The 23,552-nt window shown below is 35.1% G+C and overlaps 4 protein-coding genes across 5 annotated transcripts; 3 read left to right on the top strand and 1 right to left on the bottom strand.

Moving 5' to 3' along the window:
• Window positions 1-1,694: 1,694 nt before the first annotated feature.
• On the top strand, window positions 1,695-2,270 carry LOC141614286 (protein FAR1-RELATED SEQUENCE 5-like). The gene has a single exon (XM_074433044.1). The coding sequence runs from the start codon at window positions 1,695-1,697 to the stop codon at window positions 2,268-2,270; it is 576 nt and encodes a 191-aa protein (XP_074289145.1).
• A 7,646-nt stretch (window positions 2,271-9,916) lies between these two features.
• On the top strand, window positions 9,917-17,745 carry LOC141612044 (uncharacterized). Its single transcript, XM_074430746.1, has 12 exons — window positions 9,917-10,056; window positions 10,176-10,224; window positions 10,332-10,380; window positions 10,732-10,802; window positions 12,336-12,394; window positions 12,520-12,615; window positions 13,781-13,838; window positions 14,561-14,697; window positions 14,781-14,837; window positions 15,805-15,902; window positions 16,658-16,839; window positions 17,390-17,745. The coding sequence occupies exons 1-12, from the start codon at window positions 10,021-10,023 to the stop codon at window positions 17,473-17,475; spliced, it is 978 nt and encodes a 325-aa protein (XP_074286847.1). The 5' UTR covers window positions 9,917-10,020; the 3' UTR covers window positions 17,476-17,745.
• Window positions 17,746-18,592: 847 nt separating this feature from the next.
• LOC141612043 (F-box protein CPR1-like) lies at window positions 18,593-21,525 on the bottom strand. Of its 2 annotated transcripts, none has more exons than XM_074430744.1 (2): window positions 20,375-21,525; window positions 18,593-20,082 (listed from the first exon to the last, which is right to left on the bottom strand). In XM_074430744.1, the coding sequence occupies exon 2, from the start codon at window positions 19,918-19,920 to the stop codon at window positions 18,805-18,807; it is 1,116 nt and encodes a 371-aa protein (XP_074286845.1). In that variant the 5' UTR covers window positions 19,921-20,082; window positions 20,375-21,525; the 3' UTR covers window positions 18,593-18,804. The 2 variants fall into 2 exon arrangements, with proteins under 2 accessions (XP_074286845.1, XP_074286846.1); XM_074430745.1 differs by having other exon boundaries at window positions 18,593-19,924; window positions 20,375-21,115.
• An 849-nt stretch (window positions 21,526-22,374) lies between these two features.
• Window positions 22,375-23,085, top strand: LOC141614285 (uncharacterized). Its single transcript, XM_074433043.1, has one exon. The coding sequence runs from the start codon at window positions 22,375-22,377 to the stop codon at window positions 23,083-23,085; it is 711 nt and encodes a 236-aa protein (XP_074289144.1).
• The last annotated feature ends 467 nt before the right edge of the window (window positions 23,086-23,552 follow it).

Genomic DNA, 23,552 nt, shown 5'->3' with positions numbered 1-23,552 from the left:
TCTATTAGACACCAGTTAATATCTAGGAGGTCATCATTACTTGGACGAGGAGCCACACTATTCATCTACTTAGCCTTCCAAACTGGTATGACAGACTTGCTCTCCCCCAACTATCAAGCAATATCATTATGAAAGAGGTCCAAACCCCAAAGAACGCCCTTCCCAATCCAAGTATGCCGGTTGCAATTGCCAAGCAATATCATTATGAATGCACAATAAGGATTATGAAGTTGATAATTAAAGGGGACAAGTTTTGCATCATCATTGCTTTCGTAATGAGTGGAAGATTCCTCGAGCTACTTCTAACCTTATTCATAATATCATAAAGTATTACTTATTCGAGTTCCTTAAGTTGCTTTCAATCTTTCACGGAACCAATAAAGTCGTCTTTGCGACCTATTCAAACACTCTTTTCCCACTCTTTCTGTGGTTTGAAAGTTGAAAATTTTGTTCCCACCTATATCATCTATACGAATTGAATTTTATTTCGAGAATCAACCATAATTTCCCATTTTAATTCTAAAAAATAGAGTAATAACTATGGATTCAATTTCAAATTCAAGTAAAAGTTAAAGCGAGGTAATTTATTTGCTCAGACGAATGTGAGAAGATAGCTGCAGCAAATTCACGTGAATTTAATATTTCCTCTATTTATACTCATTACCCGACATATTAGTTAATCGCCACCTATCTGAAGAGCACCCGTAAGTCGTAACGAGAGATTAATACGGAATCTTAACTCTTTTTTAGCGGTACCTTTTTTTTTTGGTTTGGTGGGGGGTGGGTTGTTTCAAATCAGTTAATAGATCCTACAACCAGTTGTACCCAGTTGTATGCTCTAAAACCCGAGCTATATAATAAAGTTTTCGAGTTTTGTTTTAAAGAAGTCGAGCTATACCATAAAATTTCTGAACTCACTCACTTAAACATAAAAAAAATTAACTTTAAGAAAGTTCAAAAAAATTAAACATAAGCTCGATAAGATGAAAAATTCTTGGGTACTCCAGGAGAACCACATCATTGTCCTCCAAACCTATTATCAATTGACACCTGTATTCTATTTAATAAGAAAAAAAACCCTACAGAATCTTCATTTGCAGTAAATAGCAGCCCGCCAATTTAGATTTAAAATGTCGCCTTCGAGTTTCTATAGTTTCAATAGCCCTCTGACAAAATTCTGAAAAACTGCTCCACCATTATTCCCCTACAAACAAGATGACAAAATTTAATACTGTCAATTGTTATGGAGTCAACAAATCAATCATTGAACTATTCAACTATTGAGGTAATCAATCTTATTACTTTTACGCTTTATGTTAATTTAGTGTAATTGTTGTAACCTGTTTCTAGTTTTTTTTTTTTCTACATCACATACTTGGTAGAGGAGATCAACAATGAAATTATAAGAGAATACTAATAATTCATTAAAATCACAGGTAAACCCAGTTATTTATACTAAAAACCTAATTGGCCAAGTTGTTTCAAAAGAGGAAGACGCTTACAATTTATATAATAATTATGCTACTTTTGAAGTCGGGTTTGGTATACGAGTCAATAAAACAAGATATTGTAGTAAGACATGGAAAATTCGCCAGAAAGAATTCGTATGCAGTTGTGAGGGGTTTAAAAGGGACAAAAGTTCTAAAGAAGAAGTTCCCATCTTGAGATTGGAAGTCAGATGTGGTTGCCTTACGATGATCAGGTTCACCGTCGAAGATAATGGTGAATGGAAGGTTACTCACCATGTAACAGAGCATAATCACTATTTTGCAAAACCACATGAGCGACATCTTATAAGATCCGCTCGCAAAGTCACGCGAGAGAAGGCCCTCATTATGCACAATCTAGTGAATTCGGGTAACAAAATAAGCAACGCTTATGACTTTTTGGCAAAAGATGCACAAGGCGAGGAAAATCTCGGATTCACGAAAAAAGATTGCTATAATCATTTGAATCAAGCTGCTCAAAAATGTTTGGAAGCTGGAGATGCTCAAAGTCTAATCGACTATTTCAAAAGCAAGCAATTAGTTGACCCAATGTTTTATTATTCATTTCAGGTAGATCAGAATGGTAGATTAACAAATGTTTTTTGGAGAGATGGGAAATCGATGCTTGATTATGAAGCTTTTGGAGATGTATTTATATATGACAACCCATATCGTACAAATAAGTATGATATGATTTGTGCACCTTTTGTCGGTGTTAATCATCATGGGAAAAATGTTATGTTTGGATGTGCCTTTTTGTTCAATGAAGGTCTAAAACGCTGATATGGTTGTTTCAAAACTTTTTGCATTCAATGGGTAACAAAGCTCCCAAGACAATCTTTACGGATCAAGATCAAGCCATGGAAAATGCTATATTAGAGATCTTTCCTGAGTCAAGACATCGCTTATGTCAATGGCATATTTGGAAGAAGGATGGTAGCTATTTATGAGCATTGTGTAAAAATGGTGAGTTCATGAATAGATTTTATAGTTGCTTTGATGGTGTTGAAAGCTCTGATGAGTTTGAGTTAACTTGGCAGAAAATGATGGTATATTATGAGCTTGAGAAAAACAGTTGGTTGAGTAATTGTATACAATGCGAAATAAGTGGTCAGCTGGTTTGAATAATGATGTTTTTTCTGCTGGGATTTTGTCGACTCAGAGAAGTGAAAGTACAAATCATGTCCTGAATGATATATCAACAGCAACCACATGCCTGACTATTTGGGTCCAACATTTTGAAAATCTTGTTAACCGTTGGCGCAAAAAGGAGTCTGATGAGGAAATGATTAAACATGCAAAAAGGGTATACACCATTAATATGTTTGCTAAATTTAAATCACAATACCTTTTGATGCTGGAAACCACTTGGAAAGAATTACAGAATGACGGTGATGAGTCTACTGCCATGTATGAGGTAAGAGGAGAAGAGATCAACCAAAAGGAGCCTTGGGTGACAAAGAGCAAAAAGAGAGCGAAAGAGTCAAATGGGGGCAACATAAATATACGTATAGTTACATTTGACAAGGCAGAATCATATATTTCTTGTACATGTAAAATGTTTGAAACAGAGGGGATTTAATGTCGACATGCGTTAAAGATTTTAGCTCTTCCAAATTTTACCTAGATTCCTGAGAGATATATATTAAAGAGATGGACAAAAGAAGCAAAGAGTATGGAGAATTTTCCCATGTCAAAAGGGATAACATCTGACAACGGAGAGAAACAAGTGTTTTCCAGTAGCAGATTTCGGAACGCTTATAATATTATTCTGAAAGCCGCTGAGAATGAGAGTACAAAAGCAATTTGGGACGAATGTTTTAGAAAAATCATGGTAGATATTAACAAGGAGTTGGGCAAGATGAAATTAATGGAAGATAACCCAGATGAAAATCTTGTATATGAGAGGGAAAATTATGATGGCAGTGCTTCTGCAACTGAGGTTCATATTCAAAATCCGAACAAAGTAAGGACAAAGGGAGCTCCAAGAACCCGTATCAAGAGCTCGCATGAGAAAAAAACAAACAATCCTCAAGTATGTTTTTCATCTTGTCTTAGTGTCTTATTCACAATTTTACTCGCTATAAACTAATCATTATTTGTACGTTATTAGAAAAACTAAAGGCAACAAAGGAAGCAAAGGAACCTGTTGTTCGAAGAACTCAAGTTAGCGCACCAGAACCCTTGGTTATGAGTAGTCAAGGCTTTCATATATACCCACCCTCTTATGATACAAGAGTTGATACCCAAACAATAATGATGTTTCCTCAGAATAGTATGACCTTTACAAAAATGCTTAACAGTCAATCATATCATCCATATCATGATTTTCAGGTAAACAATGTTAATCTTAGCAATAAACTTACTACGGTTATCATATTTTCTTATTAAAAAAGTATTCTTTGATTTTCAGATGACACAAGGGACCGACTTACCTTGAGTCGAACAATAAGAGTATGTGAATTGAAGCAATGCTGATTCAAGCCTTTTTTTTTCTTTTAGTTCAACAAATAGAACCGTGTGTTAAACTAGTTTTACTTATTATGGGGGTGTTTGGCCAAGCTTTCTAAGTGTTTTTCTAATTGTAAAAGTAGAAGTTGGGCCAAACACTATAATTTAGGGAGATAAAAAACTACTTTTGAAAAGTTAGAAGTTAATAAAAAATACTAGAAACAGAAGCACCAAATTGATGCTTCTGCTTCTACTTCTCCCAAAAACTCTTAGGATTATGGAAACTAAAAAAAAAAAAAAAAAGCAGTAGTAGGCCAAACACATCAATTTGTTAAGAAACTACTTTTACAAAAGTTAGGCCAAACAACCGCAACTTTTTTAAAAAGTAGTTTATGAAAAAACTCATTCTAGAAAGTAAAAGCTATTTCACATAAACTAGGCCAAACAGCACCTATATAGGACATCTAGACTATGTTTTTTTAACTTTGAAGCAATGATGAATTATTTGTTTTGCTCTTTCTTTGGTGAAGAAAAGGATGGCTTTACATTACAAGCAGCAAAAGACCCAATACTAGAAATAAAGCTAAAAAAGCAAACTCAAAGCAGTTCAACACTAACGCGACATAAACTCTAGCATTATAACAACTCGACTCAAATACTTTCTGAGGCCAGACACCAATTTTTCACAACATTGAAACTTACATAAGTACCTCACAAGCAATACTTTTAATTTGAGGAACTTTATTAACAATCATCTCAAAAGGAAATTGAGGAAATTAAAGTGACAATATATGTGTGGACACGGGGGGCCCATGGGGGTGCTTGGGAAACAAGCGTTTGCATTTGTGGAATCGCCACCAATTTATTGTGGAAAATTGGAAACCGTTCGAATACTTCGCGTCATGTCAAGACACAAAGTAGTGACATAGACACTAAGAACTCGTTACCCTTAGCATTCTATGTCTAGAATGACTCTCGTGGATGCCAATGAACACGGATGTTCACAGAGATCTAGAGTAAGGGGTAAGGGTACGTATTAGGAAGTCCTTTTAATGAACACATAATCCCGCCCGCCTCAATAGCGGCCTCTACTAATGATTAGGGAAGTTATTCATAATCGATGTGTCGTCGATTATATGCATGCAATGCAACAAACAAACAACGTTTTAAACTAAGCTCGGTGGCGCCTTCGCCTTCATGTACAAGATATAATTCTCTTCGTCTCATTAGATTTTGACATTAAAATATTTTTGTGTACCATTTTTGAAGTTTCGTGCATATTCATCGTGTTGTATATCATACCGAGTAGTATTACTATGCTAAATTTTGTTGCTAATGAATGTTTTATTATTTATCCGCATCCCCCGAAAAAGGGGCAGTGGGGCTCGTGGGAATAGATGCTTCTGGATTTTGCTCTTTCGTTCATGGATTCCATTCGTCTAGCTAGAAAAGGAAGTATGTTAATGTAATCTAGATTGTTTATCACAAAATCTCATTATAGACGGCACATATCCGTCTATAATTAAAGACGGGCCAAATACAATACTACATTCCTAATAGGCAAAGCAACAAGTGGGGTGGTGGGGGCCAAAAATATCACCACTTTCAAGCTATTTGACCCGTCTTTAACTATAGACGGATATACCCGTCTATAGCAAGACTAACTGATTGTTTATATATGAACAAACGTATTGTTGATGTTGTATGCTAAAAGCAACAGGTAGAAGAAGAATGTGGAAATCATTGTGTACGTAGATATTATTGAGTTATTGTTTATTGAGTTTTTTTTTTTGGAAATACATACACCCTCAATCAAATTCATTTGTTTACTTTTATCATATATATTGATGATATATTGATTCAGTGTGGAGTAACAAATGGTCGGGACGGGTGGAGTACATACTCAATTTTTATCATCTCAGACGATATGTAATGTGATTTGTATAGCGGTATATATTTTCTCCTATTTGTTAATCCTTTTTTTCCATTTTGATTGATATTAAGAGAAAACTAATTTGTTCAAGAAGACAAGTCTATACGTTGAATTCCTGTTATACTGGTGTAGGATTACTTCTCCTATTGGTAATAAGGATTACGGAGTCAAATGATTTGCTTTGTCAAACAACGGATTGTTTCGTAAATTAGCTATCATTCCGATTCTCGAACGACAATAGGATTTTAATCTATCGCTTTTTGTTGAAAATTTGAAACGACGAAAGATGTAACATATGAAAAGTGTGAATTTAACTTTTTTAAAACACTTAAATAGAATTAAATATTTTTATTTTTATTTTGAAACTAATATTTTGACAGAGAAAATTCAAAGGATAATATTTTTGATATTTAAATATAGAAAATTCAAAATATAAGAATTTAATTAAAAGACAATATCTATTACTGTATAACTTTTCAAATAATCACATAAACTACTCAACTAAATATACAACTACTCAACTACGTAATTATTATCTACTTCTATGCCTAGCTTTTGAATTTGATACAAACACACGGAGTAATTACAAAAATTATAAAGCATAGGAACCTAATTTTAATTTTTTTACCTAATTAAGAAATAGATATCTACAAAAATTACGAAGATAAAAAACAATTTAAAAACGCTATTCATATAGTGTGAAGGTACTAAAACCATCTATGCCTATTGAAAAGAATTACTCTCCCTTATTCATTGGAAATTTGAAATTATATATTTATATTACTAGTTTAGGACCCGTGCAAAGTTGCACGGGCGTGTATAGATTGTATATATAAAATTTTTCGTAAATTCTTAGATTTACAACATTGTATTGGTTTCTTATTTGAGGTAATTGATTTCCCATATGTTACATGAAAATTATATATACTTGACAATTACAAATACAAATACAATACTTCTATAACAGTATAATCTACATATTTATATAGTATTAATTTTTTTTTTCAAAATTACATTAGTATTAAGAGAGTATTAATTGTAAAAACATAGTTACACTCTTGTTGTATATCATGCTTACACCCGTCGTATCTCATATATTTGATTAGAGTATGCATATGCAGACATGTTTACACCTATGTTAAAGCATGTTAATAATTTCAAATATCGGCAAATTTTACCATATAGGATAAGTTTTGAAATGTTTGCACAAAAATTAAAATTGAAATGAGAACAAAATAAAAAGTAGAATTACGAATTAAGTCAAAGCAATATCAGTTAACGTATATACTTGAAAACTTGACATATAACACTTATGAGTTACACATTATGATATCTCTATAAATTATTTTCTATTTGATATACTAATCAGTATATGTAAACGACCATACTAAAACCTCTTTGAACTTTTGAAATTATTTTACGACCCGTTAATCGCGAAACATATTTGGTCTCTATGTCCCATAACATTACTCGTGTCTCATATATTTTGATGCACACATTCAAAAGTCAAACTAAGTTGAATTTATTTTTTAGTTTCAAGGTATTCAATATTCAACTGATAAAAATTGGTACAAAATCAATTTAAAAATCAATTTGGTGTTCATTTTTGTTAACATAGTGGGCTCATTTTATAGTCAATATTAGTCGTATTTAAGTTAGTAGATATAAATTTGATGATCATTGTGGGCCATTTGATTAGTGGGCTAATGACTTTTGGTAAAATTATGTTTAGTATGAGGTGAGTATTTAGGCGAGAAATTTAAAAAGATATTTATGATTTGTGTTTTATTATTTATAAGAAATAAGAAATAAGAAACTGGTCACTTTTATCAATGTAAGTAGAATGTAGACTGGTAAAAGTGACCAATTTATAAGAAATAGTGAACATTTTGTGTAAAAATGATTGTTTTTTTGGGTTATTTGATATAAATAATCCAAACTATTGCCCTCTTCTTAAATAATTCCAACTAAAACTTATTCTGGAATAAACTTAACTTTTAATAGTATAATCTCAAAATAGTCTAAGTGACTCGCTACTTGTTTAACAGGTCATTGTTTTTTACTTTGTGACCAAACATAAAACCAACTCATCTTCTTCTCCATAATCTTCATTCGTTCACCATTAATATGTTCTTAAAGATATTACCGAATAGTAATAGAATCACCAAATTACCAACTTTAGCGCCAACTTTAATATGTTATTAAAGAAGTTTCTCAAGTGAAGCAATATCCATGATCTTATCTTCAACTTGTTTTGTGCAATCAATTGTAATCGTTGCACCTTTCTTCTTTCCACTCTTTGTTGTTGTTGCTTTGCTGATTTCCCCCCTTTTCTATTGAATCCTGCAAATCTAATTGAAAAAACTCGGGCTTGTATGGCGGCAAGAAGTGCTACTTTTTTGTTGTTATTGAATTTTGTTATGATTTTAGTGTTTGGGGATTTTGATTTTGATTTCTTTGGTGTAGTTTGTATGTGTTTTATTGTGGGATTTGACTATTTGAAGAAGATGAAAGGAAAACATGCCATATAAGTAGGGGAAATGTAACGGAGGAAAAAAGAAATTGAAGGTCAGATTTGGGGGAAGTGAAATGGAGAAAAAATCTGGAGAATTTGGAAAAGATGAACAGTAAGGAAGAAGAAGATTATGGGGAAGAAAAAGGTTACCTAGAAAAAGTTTTAAGTTACCGGTTATCACAAGTCACTAAGAGCAAGGGAGTATTATGAGTTAAATGATGGAATAAATTAGATTATTCTGGGTTAATGAATTGTTTGAATTATTTTGAGCAGATCAGTGATATTTTGGATTATTCTCATCAAATCCCACAATAAAACACATAATAAAATAAGCTCATAATAAATTTATTGTGAGACCTTCTCTAAAGACATTTACCCAATGCTTCTCAAATCCAATTTGTTAGTTGTTAGATTATTCAATTTACTCGTGCTAGGAAAGGGGAGATGCTATAATAACATGATAATCGAAGATCGGCAACAAAACATTAAGTTCATAGTAAAAAAAAAAAAACTTAATCAAGAAAATACTATGGCAATTGTTTTTGTTTTATTAATTAGTATAGATAGTTAGATTGAAAGTTATGAACACTTCAACATGAGTGAAAACTTTAACAAATAGCTATTCACACCGGTTTAAAAACGTAAAAGGAATGATTTTGAGACTAACGATTATCTAAATTGCATTATTAAACAATATTGTCTAATTGAGTAAAAACATGATGCTTGAAAAAATTAATTTCATGCCAAACAATTGTATATACTATATAGGATGTGAAAATTATTTAAAAAAGACCACAAAATTCTAAAACTAATTATGATATTATGGAGACCTTGGAATATAGAGAAGTTAGTAAAAATAACAATAAAATATGGTGGTATAAATCTTATGCTAACAACATAAAATAAATTTTATATATTGGGTTATTTAGTTAGTGACCTATTTTTAAGGAATCCTAAAATCTATATTAAATGTGAAAGTGAGGTTTTGGAGGGAAAAAAATATGTTATGATTGTTGTTTTATTATTTTATATAGATAGATTTGTTGAATATATGTAGTATTGAGTAGTATTTTAATCAAAAGATATAATAATTCCAACAAATAGAAGGTATTTTAATCAAAAGGTATAATAATTCCATCAAATAGAAGGTAACTCCTAACAAGTAACAAGTAAGAACATACTTCCTCCATTCAACTCCACTCTACCTATTTCACTTTTGTACACTATTCAAAATTGTGTATTCAATTTCGATTTTCCCTCGATACATAAGTGAAAATATATTCATGTGAGATCTTGTTTGATTTGTCTTTACGAGTACATTAAAAATATCTAACTTTTATAATTTTTAAAAATACGTAGCTAACGATATTTAGCGCGTAAAACACGCGTTGACAACGTGAAAAAGGAAAGTGGTAGAGTGGAGTTGAATGGAGGAAGTACATTTTTATAACTTGACGTAAAGCAAAATACTAAGTAGTTTCCGTGCAACGCACGGGCAGTATTTAATACCTTTGTGAAAGTTGAATGTTTGATTTGGTTAAATTAGTTTAACGACAACATCGGACTGCGGAGTACTCACTAGTCAGTAACATCTTTGATTCAATCTTCAATCTTCGATCTTCGAAACCCTAACAATGGTGGATCAAACTCCTTATTCATTCCCACAAACCGTATGCTCTCTTTTTCTCTTACATTTTTTCATTATTAATTCAACTCCACCCAATTATTTCTGTTCTTATCTTTCCTTCGATTCTTGTGATTCAATTCAACTTCTTTTGTTTGTTTCCAGAATTACGCGCACGATGAAGATATACCGATTGATTCCATCAAAGCTAGATGTAATTCAATTTAATGCTGTCAATGTTGAGTTACAGAAATATTGTTTGTATTTTTGATTTCTTTCACAATTTCATATTGTAACCTTGTTTTTCGACATTTGTAACAGTTAGAAATGTGGTCAAGCGGCACGCAGAGTTAACAGACCGCCTTTCCAGGTCGCAATATTGTCCATACCTTTAATGCTTTCGTTCAGTGATCTTATATCAGAATTTCTCGAGTTTTTGAGGGCCAGGCAGTCGTATTTAGCAATTCGACTCATCTTGTATATTTTTTTGAAGTTGTAACTTTAATGTTACCCAGGACAAAGGTGTTATATGGGTTTTTTTTTAATATTGGAATTACTTGCATCGTTACTTTCTGTGTCCCGATTTCAACTCCTTGCTCCTGGTCAATATCTTGCATTGCAGTTTTTTTTCGCTGGCCATTGTGATATAACCGATTCCTGGTGCTCTATTGTTTACAATAGAAGTTTGCAACTGAAATACTCGTAGTATTCTATTTTATAGGGATTCTGACAAGATGATATTTGAGCGTTTGCAGAAAGAATTCGATGCTGCACAAGCATCTCAAACTCAAGGTAGCTAGTGCATAAATATTTCAATATAATGTTATTAGAAAAACAAATTTGATGACTATTGACTCCTATTTTTATTTACAATCTTGCATATTTTCATATCTTCCAAATCTGTATATCTATCTTGAAACCTTAAGGTAAAAGTACTCATCACTGCTTGAGAGCATAAATGTTTAGCCCCCTTGTTGTAATGGTTGTCATCTGTTTGGTATATTTATCTACATCAGTATCATCCCTTTTGGTGTTCTGCTCTGGAATCTCTTGGATTTAGGGTAAGGTAATTGTGACATGAGTAGTAGCCCTTAAAACAAAGGAGAAAGGGAGAGAATTGTGTGGTGAATCCCGGGAGACAAAGTTAAAGCGCTTCATCATTTGCCCTATACTTTGAGATGCTCCTCCCCGCTGATCAAGCAACAACGCTGCTCTTAATAGGCTTAGCATTAAGTTGCTATCGTTCGGTTCGGATAAGTCAAGTCCCTTCAGTCGGTTCGCTCAGGTGGTCTTCCCTTATCTTCCCTAACACTCAGAGTTGCTCTGGTTTGCGAAAAGAGCACTGGCCGAGTGCCCTGAATGAATAAGAAATGGACAGCAGAGGAAATGGGGAACTACTACTCCATACAAATCTTCATTAACCCAGCCACTAGGGAGAGTCGGGTAACTATTACCCGTTTTAGAAATCCTACAAAGAGCGGGCATTTTAATCAGCTGAGTTTTTTTTTTGGAAAAAAGGTCTCTTTTTGCTATTTTTACCCTATTTTCCTGCATGGCAAATTATATCCCTTCCAACAAAGAATAGGTTTGGAGGGAAAATTCCTTCAGTCCCCTTCTTGTTCCACTCACTCCCTTTCCCTTTCCTTTTTCCCTCTTACCATTTTTGGTATCCAAACACAACCTTAGTTTATACTTCATACACCTGCTGTCATTTATTCAGGTTTGCTTTTGGTTCAAAGACCAAGGAGGGAGGTAGAGACTATTTGTAAATTGTAACTACTGTTATTGGATGACAAGTGATCCAAAATGCATTTGGATAATCACTTCACACATTAGAAAAGGTAATTTACCCCCAAAATGGAATAGGTAAAAAACTTACCAGATAGAGGGGGTATAAACAAGTGACTTAGAATTTAGTTGATAAAATAATAAAAGCCTTTTCTGATTTGTAGTAAACTTTATGCCTTTTTTTTTTTTATTTTTTTTTTTATTTTTTTTTATTTTAACGCGGCGATGATAAAGCTTTGGCCTTGTTGTAAAAAATGTCTATTTTCCATCCTACATTTTGGTCGTATCCATGCAAGTATAGTTGACAGGAGTTGTTTTTCAGCTAAATGTAGCATATAATAGATCTTTGTTTGAAAAACACTGGTTAATGTCTTTGGTTTTTTGTTTTGTTTTGTTTTTGTTTTCAGTACCTTTCGTTATAGTCATATATTGAGGATGAAATTTATTGTCGGAATATTTTTGTTATGACACTTACCAATGAAACAACATATCCCATTCATCAAAGCGACATCTGAGCCTGGTCTTCTAATTCTGCAGAGATTTATCTGGAAGGTGAAGACTGGAATGACGGACTCTTAGCCACCATAAGAGAAAGGGTATCTTTTATTTTTTATTTTTTTCCTCTTTATATCTTATATGAACATTTTGCTGTTTATTTTTCACTCTTTCATAATATCAGGTTCGATAAGTTGAATTTTTTGCTAAATGGTGGTGTTGTTAGGTTCACATGGAGGCAGAGAGAAAGGCATCTGGTGATTCAAACATGCTGCTAGATTCTCCTCTCCTTGAAAAAGTCACTTACAGAGTGGGGAGCAAGGTACATTGTCTAACCACCATTCCATACGACTTTTCTCATTGTAAAGGATGTGATTGTCAAAAACCTTAGCTTGATGTATTATGAGGCAATGAGCAACCAATGCGGAGTATCTCATTGCATCCCAAATGGAACATGCTCTAGTGTTATAAAAGTACCTTGTAGACTTGTAGTGATATGAATAGACAAGTCAGCAGAAAGTGGGAATTCTATAGGGTTTTGTTTGGCTTCTGTCAGCCTGCACAGGTTCTGTTATCCTCCTTTCTCCGTACAGATGCAAAAGAGATTCATCAAGTGGCATAAAATTTAGATTGTAAATGTTTCTGGGAATCTATGTAGAAGAATGTCATATTTATGGTTTAAAACAATTTGCTATAAGCAGTTGTAATAACTTTGTTTAGAAACTTCTAGTGTTACAATATCGAACTTGTTAACTGTATGAGTGGAGGATGAATGTATGATTTACATCAACGTAATGATGGAAATTACTAATATTTTATGTCTAGCTGTTTGTGCTTTGACTTCACCGTACCTGCTTGTGTAAGGCTAGTTCTCTGTGGCGCATAGTGGGTTTTATGGAGTTAACTAGGATCAGGTTTGCCGCCTGAGAGAGAAATCTTGATATGGCACAGATTAGTATCACGAACATAACTTTAGAAATAATGTGTGGCTTTGGTGGTTCAACATTGAAGTGAACATGCTTTGGAAGAAAGTAACGAAAATTACTGAGCTGTTTATCGCTCTTACCAGGAATGCCTTGGCAAAATGATTTCCTATAGTTGGCCATGTCTTTGGAATCAATCTCTTTAATTTGAACTTTGAAGCCATTGAAGTAAGGTGTTGGAATTTACCCTTTAAGGTTTGCAAAGTTGTTACGGACATAGATTAGTAAGCAAGCTGCAGTAGATTAAGTGGCTCCCTCGATTTTCTTCAAATGCACTATGATACACTTCTAGTCTTAGGTACATTTTGGTCATATTGAGCCAAAGGTTTTTGCAATGTTCCAACTTTTCTTACTTTGTAATTGCTAAATAATTGAACTGCATCTTGAACAATTCATGAAGAGCTGTTTGTATCCTTATATTAAAATTCAAAGTAACAAGACATATCAGCTAACGGGCAAAACTTTATACAGGTTTTTGACCGTATCTATTTTATTTGAGAACAGGTAATATGTTGTTTGGAAGGTGCAAGGATAGGCATACAGTATGAAACATCTTTTGCAGGTAATACTAAATACATTGGAAAGCATAAGACCATGAAATAAGTACTTCTATTAGTGGTAGTTGTTGTTGAAGCTGACTTCATGTTATAGAACAATGTCCTTGTTATTGTGTATATAGGTTTCCCAACAGGTTGATTTAAATGTGTCAGGCAGAAAGAGAGGATGAGTTTCATATTGCGAACCAGATATGCTGCATACGAAAATAATGACATCAAAAGTTCTTTTAGGGTCCTTTAAATCAAACTGTATTATTCTATTGAGGAACATGCTGATTAAACTGCCTTTAGTTTTATCTAACTGATTGAACAGGGGATAAATCAGTGAGGTGTCTGTCTATTTGTGATGAATGTTACTTCTGTTAGAGGGCATACACTATATTAATCTTCAAATTAGTTGCACACCTTATCCATCCTACTCTACTGTAGTGGGAGCCTCTTTAGAGGTGCTGGGATAACGACGAGGATGATGTATTTTATATCAGAATAAGATGCACAGACTTTCTTAGGCACAAGTTTTCTTTCTTCCCTCTTTTAGAGTTTTAGTTATGTTTTTTTTATTGTGGTTTCTTTTTCTTCTTTCCTTTTTTTTTTTTTTTTTTTTTTTTTGGGATGGATATCGCTTCACTCTGTGGAATGTTCGAGAAAATGATTCTGGTTGAATATTGCTACTGGACTTCTGTATCTACCTCAAGGTACATTTCATCTTTCTGGTTTTTCTGCGCAGGAGAACCTTGTGAATTCTACCATTGTGTACTTGAGAGCAAATCATTTTTGGAAAAGATGACTGTTCAAGAACATACAGTTCCTTTCTTTCTTCCAATAAGAGAAGCTGAAAATGATCTTCTTTCTTCGAATGCAATGGTGAGGTTGGTTGATACCCTCTAATAAAATCCACCTTGTATTCTAGCTCTTCTCAAGAAAGCTGTTTTTGCTTTTATTTCCAGAAATTTATAGACCATGTTGGGGAGCTTTTGCAAGCATATGTAGATAGGCGAGAGCAGGTAGAATTATATCTCCTCCATTTTGTTGGTGCAAAATAATATTTATTTTATTTTATTTTCTCTGTTGGAAAATGATTTGTGAATGGATATTTAAGGTCTAAATTTGCTATCTTTGTCCTTTTCCTTAGTAGAATTTGTCATGTTAAATCAAAACGTGGCTTGATTTATTCAGAATTCTTAAATGTGAGCATGACCAGATTGTAGTAATTTTAAATGATACTAAAGAAATTAGTGATCCATATTCTACCTGCAAAAGCTGTGAGAAATTAAAGGCATCTTATATTGTAAGACTCTGGTTCTCGGTAAAACTTGGAAGTCTATTTCTGGTGTTAGATCGTTCTCTATGCCTTTGTATTGATTGTTGTTTCTTAGCGGGCAATAGAAATGATTTTCTGCATGTCAATCTTAACTCTCGTGTCTATGTGACCTTTCTTCTGATAAAGTCCCCCCAGCGCATCACAAGCAATCAGACGTGAGGCTTCCCTGCATGGAATAGGATCATTCAAGCCACTAAATGCTCCGTACAAATATCCCTAATAGGATTGTTTTTTAATTTTTTTTTTATTTTTATTTGTTATTTGGGTTACCTGAATTACTCCACTGTATCCATGACAAATCAGAACAAATATATTGCATTCTGTTATCAAAATGCTGTATGCCATTATTTATTAATTTTGAAAAATTGCTGGGAATGGGGGTGGCTGTTTGGCGTGTTACTTTTACGCTTTGTTCCATTGGATCATGTTTTACTAGGATTGGTATCTAAACTACAAAGAAGATATTTTGTTTACATTTTTATCACCTTTTCAACCACCCTAACTTCTGTACCCTTTTTTCGCTTAAGGGTATGTAGCTATTTAGTTGTTTAAATTTGTGGCTCGTTTACCTTGCCGACTTTCTGAGATATGTGATAAAAAATTTAATATAGTCATATGCACTGAAAGAGATGGTGGATTTCATGTCGCAGGTCCGTCTCATGAAAGAGCTATATGGGAATCAAATAGGAGATCTCTATCATAGTCTGCCTTACCATATGATTGAATTTGTGCTGGATGATTTTGAGTGGTAAGTGCATTTTCAGAATCTGCTGAGTGATGACTCTGTTTGTGATCTTGCGTTACTATGGTGTATGTGTCACCTGGGCTGTGAATGAGAGAGAAACTGATTCATGGAAGAGAAACTGAATTGATTGAATAAGAGTCTAGAAATGACTCAGTGTTATCTATTAAGTAACTAAGAGCAAATAATGGCTGCTAAGGCCAACAATTCCAAGTTCTGTTTGTTCGCATCAAACTATACGATGTGACTCATGGGAGACTTCTAAGAGTGTAAGAATTTTCCGGCCCCTTGAAGCAATACGTATTTTTGCACTTGCATCGTTGCCCTGGTTTAGTGGTATAAGAAAAGATCGGAAATATGTTTGTAAGTCGACTTCAGAAATCAATAATCAAAAATCAAATTACAAGTCTCTTTTCAAAAACTAGCAACTTACAGTGTGTTGCGGATGTGAGCTAACTTAGCTTGTGAAGTCAAAGATCAGTGATACTCATGACCTTGGCTCCAAATTTGTCAACATCAACATTCCCTTGTCGCTCGCTTTACCCGGAAAAAAGTATGGCCAAGTACCTGCTAGTGTCTTCATTAGATGCTTTGTGTAGTCATTTGGTTATACGCCTTTCCAGCACCTAACCAAAAATATAAGGAAATGGGTAGATGTTCTTGGGGTCTAACTTTCGTTTCCGAGACAGTGTTGCTTGTTTTTTTGTCTGATATCTCCTTACTGTTGATCTGCTCTAACAATGCCATGTGCTTACTGTCAGCACCAGGATTACTATCAGTCTTAAATATGCAGATCTGGTAATGGTCCTTCCGACAAGAGTGCGAGTTATGGCTTGGCCATTGAACTCATACCAGAAGGAAAGTGCCGCGTCGCCTAGCAATCTTATTCCTGCTCGTCTCTCTTATGCGGAAGACGCGTTGCGAATTTTGAGTTTACCTGAAGGTAAATTTAGCTTTTGAGTGGGCTCAGATAAATGTAATTGTTTGGTTTGAGCTCAGTCAAACATAAGGGTATTTTGTAGCATAGTCTTTAACACAAAAACCTAAATGCTACATTTGTTTCACGTGTGAGACATCTTCATCAGACTCATTGATTCATGATATTTAGTCTTAATCGAAGTTAAGTGAATCGAGGAATTGTCTGACTAGGTGACGGTTATAGATATAAAGCAAATCATCAGATGGTTGAGATTTTTTTTTTAAATATCTTTGGGAGACGGTCTCAATTTATTTTAGTGTGAGACCAATCCATTTAATTAAAATATCTCCCATTAATCCAAAAGAACTAAACTAAAATAGTGACCATTGCAAGGGTTGGTCTCATGTTGAAGTTATGATGATTGATGACTCTGTTTATTTTGAGAATTTGGAGATGATCAAATAATTTTGCCCTAACCTATGTGTTTTTTTCTACTTCTCTCGCTTTCCAGCGGTATTGCTTGAATCAAGTCATTATATGCTTTTAAGCTATTAACATTATTGTTTGTGTTCAGCTTTTGCAGAATTCATATTGAACTTGCCACAGGCTCTTGAGGATACATTCCCGTCACCGGTATCTAATACTAGTTCGGAAGATTAAATTGGAATAGAAGAATGTAAGTTGTAGTTTAATGGAGAGTCCAACGACGGGCACAACTCAGTACCAGCGCGATTTTAAAGGGAAAATATGTAAATATTAATGTTAGTTCATCCACTGCCCTTGATTGAGGTATGTTCTCTGATGTAGGGTTAGACCTGGGATAGAGTATCTGCAATTAGGCATTGTTCAACCTTGGTTTAAACTTTAAATCAACCATTTTGGGAGACTTGTTAGTTACTCGGCGTTGAAGTACAATGCTCACTGCGAGTCTTGAATATGATGCGTTTCGGTAGTATCAATTGGCAAGCTTAGAAAATGCTTGATCAGTTCCTGTATGTAAAATTAGAGGTGAGCTTGGGCGGCACATGGTCAAGAGATCCATCCTAATTCCTATCGACCCCTTTTTTTTAGAAAAACAAACTCTTTAGCGTGACCACTTGTTTTGTACTCCGTATAAAGTTGCCAGTAGATGCGTCAAGTTCAAGTTAAATTGCACACCGGCAGCTGACAATTTAACTTGGTTCGTGCTAAATATTAAATCAGAAGGCTCATTGTGTTAGTTTGATTTAAGTCGAGTACTCGTACAGTCGTACTTGATTATATTTTCAATCAAATGTATTTGAGGAATTAAATTCGAAAAAAAAAAAAAGTAAAAAGGCGAATAGAGTAGCAAAATATAAACCGAACTGAGCCTAAGCAGAGTTCAAGAAAGGTAGGAAGTATTTATACGAGCTACTAGGAGAGCCTAATCCATTGGAGCTTAAACTCGGAATGATAAAACAATAGAGATGATCCTAATTGAACTGCCTCGGAGTTCAAGAAAGGTGAAAGCATTCTGCAGTAATACAGTCTGCCTATCATCAAATAAGATTGAACTGCCTCAAGTGGATCTCTTGAAACAGAAGAAAAAAAAAAAAAGAGATTCATCATATGTCCTGATATAAACTTCGAGAACAAAAATCATGCGAATGGATCTGACCCTTTCCTCGAATTGTCCCAATCATAAGACTAGACAAATTGATAAAGTAGATCAGATCATGCGCCTCATCCATAAATTATTATCATGAATAACAACATAATTATATTCGGAAAAAATGACCGGAGATATACTCGAAAATTAAACAAGGCAGGCATTCAATTTTTATTAAAAATGGATCAGACAACAAACAAAGCAAATACAAAAAACTTAGTATCACAAATCCGCTTGGTTTACATGTGAAACCGACTCACGAACCATAAAACTAAAAAGACGATGGGGAGTACAAAGTACTCCTTAGTCGGGTTGCGCTTGCACATGTGAAATTACTCACACAAGAAAGATATATACTCTCATACTCTTCTACTCTCATCATTGTAATAAGGTGAGACAAGGGTCTCAATGAAGCTCCCTCCAACTTGAAACTCATCCCCTGCACCCTGTATTGTGATATCCTTGAACGTCGCGCTATCCAAATTGTACACCACCAATTTCTCAACGACTGTCTCTTCATCTTTCACCATCACGACTTCCCGTTGGTCTGATATAAGCATTAGTGGCCTAAACTCTGATGCCTTTTGGTCCACAACCAAGAGTTTGCTCCAAGATTGCTCAACACCGTATTCCTTCATCACCCAAATTTCAGTTTCTTTCTGCGAATTTGAAGGAGACATACAAAGACATCCTCCAAGCACTGCAAGCCGATTTAAGACAAAGTTTTCACCGTCAACTGAACTAGGTGCCGGTAATTCAGAAAACTTCTCTTCCGTCAGATCAAACCTAACAATAGCAGACGAGTAATCTGAAGTCCTACTCGCAAGCCAATGAATGAACCCACCCACAAAAACCCCTGAAACAAGATGACCAACAGCATGATCATACGGGGAACTCTCAGCTTGTTTCCACGTACCGTTTCTAACAGAGTACACATTAACAAACATCTCAGTACAATCAGGCTCGTACTCATTATCAGTATCATAATAAGAAAGTGTCACAACTTTATAATCATCGCTTACATGATCATACCCAAGTCCATACATGGTGAAACTACCATGAGGATCAAGAGCATACGGCGACACTGTCAACTCTCGAGTCTTGTTCGTAGTTGAGTTAACTAACAGCCTCTTATTTGCATCATTCCCAATTAAAATTAATCCGTCACAAGAAGGCATACCCTCGGTCCAAAAATCAGGGGCCACCACAAAACTAAGCTCCGTAGCCAAAGAGGTAATCTCAGCGGACGAGTGGTGGGTAATGCTGGTGCTAAACAAGGTATTGGATACACTAGAAATAAGAGTGATTCGTTCATTATCCATAAACTCTTTCGTCAGGTCGAGGTGAGCTTTGATGAAGTGAGGTTCCGAAAGGAGATGACACCATGGTTTTGAAACGCAACGACAACGGCCTATGGATTTTGCTGGTAAGCGGGCAAGTATATTGGTCAGAATCTCCTGTGGAATTGTCTTCATAAAGCTGAATTTAGTGAAAACAAACCATCAAACCTTATATCTTCCACATGGTATAAAAGATTTTATAGAGCTCACAACTCCAAATCTGAATTGACCGAATTTGTTGGACCGATATTGACCCAACCCAAAATTACCCGATTCATTCATACTTGAATGACTACCCTGATCAACAAAATCAAACAAATCAACCACTCCATCAAATCTTAAAACTACTCAGTTAAGAATTTTTCGCAGCATTAAAGTGGGTCATTAATCAGTAGACACAAAATAAATTAGCTCGAGTCAACTCCAAAATCCCAGAAATAACATGCTACTAATTTCAGAAGAAACTATGATTGAAAATAACTTGAATGAAATTATGCTTAATAATAATAATAATAATACTGTTATAATAGTATAATACCCAGAAACAAAAGAAAATAAAGAAGAAAGGGGAAAGAATAGAGAGACTTACTTTGGTTATACAATGATGCATGCAGCTGCAGGTGAGAGAGCGAGAGGAGACAGACCAGCTTTGAATTTTAATACTATAATTTCAACACCCCAGATTGCTTCATCTGTCCCACAAATAACATCTATTTACATCTGTCCCTCAATTAAGAATATACATCATCTACTTACATCTCACTAATATTAATCACTTTCACATTTCACTTTACATTCTTCGCAAAACATTGCTCACCAAGTGTTCCGGAACAACGCAACCGTCTTACATTAAAATTGTATACCACAAATCTCTTATCAAGTGTATCACCGTCCTTCAGCATCAACAGTTCCAATCGCCCAGGAACACCTATGGCTATAAATGGGGTCACCTCAAGGCCTTGTTCAGCGACAATCAAAAATTTAGTCCAAGACTTCACAACACCGTATTCTTTCATCACCCAAATACTAACTGCTTCTGTATCTGTTGTGAATAAATTGCACACGCAAAGACATCCCCGAAGTAATATTAGGTCATGATTGAAGCTTGACACAATTTCTTTAGTCCATGTATTTTAATCTGGCATGATGGAGTTACAGACATTTGATTGAAGCTTGACACAATTTCTTTTTCAATCCTTGAAGCACTAAGCTAATATTGTTGTTGGTGATCTGCTAGAGAGAAGATATAAAAGCAAACACCTATGACAATTGACAAAGGTTGGGCTAGTGAATTTTGAGAGAGAATAAGAGCATATTTCCAAAAATAGACATTCTGCATCAATTTCAGTAACCTAGATCTTCAATAATGACGGCGGTTAAACCTTCATCGTCTTCAATCATCAAAAATCATAAAAATTGCAACAAAAAACGCATTAATTCTGTAGATTTCTCCATCTCAGGAACTTCCTCTGTTGTCAAGCTTGCGTCAAATCCGGTTGAAATCGAGCCGTTGGACCTTGATGACCTTATTGCTGATGAAGAAGCAGAGGCATGGGTCACTCAGGGACGGAAAAAAGGGAAAACGCAGCTGTCGACTATCCATGAAGAACCTGAAGGTATGTTACAATTCACTGAATCAGAGGTGCAAAAGGAGCTTGCTTTTTGAAAAATTTCTGTCATCCGTTTCATTCTTGGAGGTAATCCTCCCTGGGATGTTGTTGAAGAATTTATTTTGAGATTATGGGATGAATATGGTATTGACAGGATTTCATTCATGCCTTCTGGTGTTTTCCTTGTTCGGTTCAAGCGGTCAAAGGATCAGGAGACTGTTTTAAACCGTGGTCACTTCCTCTTTGAGAACAAGCCCTTGATTGTTCGTCCTTGGAATGCTCAGGACCCTCTAACTAAATCTGATGTTTCTGTTGTTCCTGTATGGGTTAGATTGTTGAACTTACCCTTAAAATTTTGGGGACAGGGGATACCTAAAATTTCTGGTTTAATTGGAGACTATGTTAGATGTGATGAACAAACAGAGGCTAGAACAAGGCTTGGGTATACTAGGGTTCTGATTGATGTCCCTTTCAATCAGCATCCTCCCAAAACTGTTAAGTTTCTAGATGAAGCAGGGAATTTGGTTACCATAAATGTTGAGTTTGAATGGCTTCCAATATTGTGTAAGACTTGTGGTGGGATATGACACATTGATAATGCTTGTAAGAAACCCAAACGAGTTACTAAGCCTAAGCAGAGGGTAGTGCAGAGGTGGCAACCAAAGGCTCCAGTGACTAAACCACAGTCACAGGTGCCTGTTACTAAACCTCCTTCTCCTAAGGTTACAGTGCCTAGGGTTCCTGCTAGTCCAAGGATTCCTGCTGTATCTACTCCTAGAGTCTCAGGAACTCATTCTGGGAGTATTCCTTTGGCCACCCCTGCTAGAACAATCATAAGACTCAGTAGGCAGGAGTTATTGGATCAGGGTAGTCAGGCTGCTAAATTTGGGCAGTACACTTTCATGGATGCTCTAAATAATGCTACCCCAAAAGTTGGCATTGGGACTGGTCTAATACCCCTAATAGGGGGGTCACAATGATGGGCTTTTGGAATGTAAGGGGGTTGAACAGTCCAGCAAAACAGAAACATATTAAGTGGTTCTTGCATCATCATCAAGTTGGATTGTTTGGCCTCCTTGAGACGAAGGTTAAGCCTTCTTCTCTAAATAAAATTAGTTCTAATATTTGTACTGGATGGTGTGTTTCTACTAACTCTTCTTATCATAAAGGAGGTAGGGTTTGGCTTTTATGGAAGCCTAACCTTTTTGATTTACAGATTCTTGAATACAATGCTCAGTTCATACATGTCATGGTGCATGAGCTGGCTACTGGTTCACATTTTTATCTTACTATGGTGTATGCATTCAATGGTGTATCTGAAAGGAAGTCTTTATGGAGTAGACTTCAGGACATGAGTGGTCACATTCATAGCTCATGGCTCATCTGTGGGGATTTCAATACTGTGTTGGCTCCTAGTGAAAGGTTAGGAGGGAGTACTACTGAGGAAGAAATGGAGGATTTTCAAAAGTGTCTTGATGTGTGTCATATGGTTCATATGCCTGGTACTGGGTCCTTATTTACTTGGAATAACAAACAGGAGGCTGCTACAAGGGTTTTTAGCAGGCTTGACAGAGCACTTGTAAACCATGAATGGATTGATCAGAAAAAAGAGTTCTATGCTCACTTTCATCCTGAAGGGTGCTTTGATCATACTCCTTGCATCATTCAGAGATTGAGTGATATGGGATAAAGGAAAACAAGTTTTAAGTATTTTAATATGTGGAGTACTACTGAGCCTTTCTTACCTTGTGTTACTCAGGCTTGGGGGCATAGGATTACTGGTACTCCCATGTTTAAGTTTGTGAGAAAACTTAAACTCCTTAAACAACCTCTTAAGCATTTGAATAGAGAGCTCTTTGCTGATGTGGAGAACAACACTATGAGAGCTTGGAAGCATTTGGAATCTATTCAGTTTCAAATCAGGTCTAATCCTACTAATCCAGACTTGATTGGCATTGAAATTAAAGCTGCTAAAGAATATCAGGAACTTCAGAAGGCTTGTGACAGCTTCTTGCTACAAAAATCCAAGGCCACTTGGATTCATGAAGGGGATACTAATTCTAAAGCTTTTCACAGTTACATGAAAAGTAGACAGGCAAGGAATAAAGTGCTGAGGATTGCTTCTGTACAGGGGCAATGGCTCACTGAGCCAGGGCA

The sequence above is a fragment of the Silene latifolia genome, chromosome 11 (genome assembly GCF_048544455.1).
Source record: "Silene latifolia isolate original U9 population chromosome 11, ASM4854445v1, whole genome shotgun sequence".
In the NCBI taxonomy this organism is placed as follows: domain Eukaryota; kingdom Viridiplantae; phylum Streptophyta; class Magnoliopsida; order Caryophyllales; family Caryophyllaceae; genus Silene; species Silene latifolia.
This window is presented reverse-complemented; position numbering and strand designations above follow the sequence as displayed.

Coding starts and splice junctions, on each gene's coding strand:
- LOC141614286 (XM_074433044.1), top strand. CDS start 1,695: ATGATCAGGTTCACCGTCGAAGATAATGGTGAATGGAAGGTTACTCAC.
- LOC141612044 (XM_074430746.1), top strand. CDS start 10,021: ATGGTGGATCAAACTCCTTATTCATTCCCACAAACC. Junction 10,057..10,175: donor CTTATTCATTCCCACAAACC/GTATGCTCTCTT, acceptor GTTTGTTTCCAG/AATTACGCGCACGATGAAGA. Junction 14,698..14,780: donor TTCTTTCTTCGAATGCAATG/GTGAGGTTGGTT, acceptor TTTTATTTCCAG/AAATTTATAGACCATGTTGG.
- LOC141612043 (XM_074430744.1), bottom strand. CDS start 19,920: ATGAAGACAATTCCACAGGAGATTCTGACCAATATACTTGCCCGCTTA.
- LOC141614285 (XM_074433043.1), top strand. CDS start 22,375: ATGGGCTTTTGGAATGTAAGGGGGTTGAACAGTCCAGCAAAACAGAAA.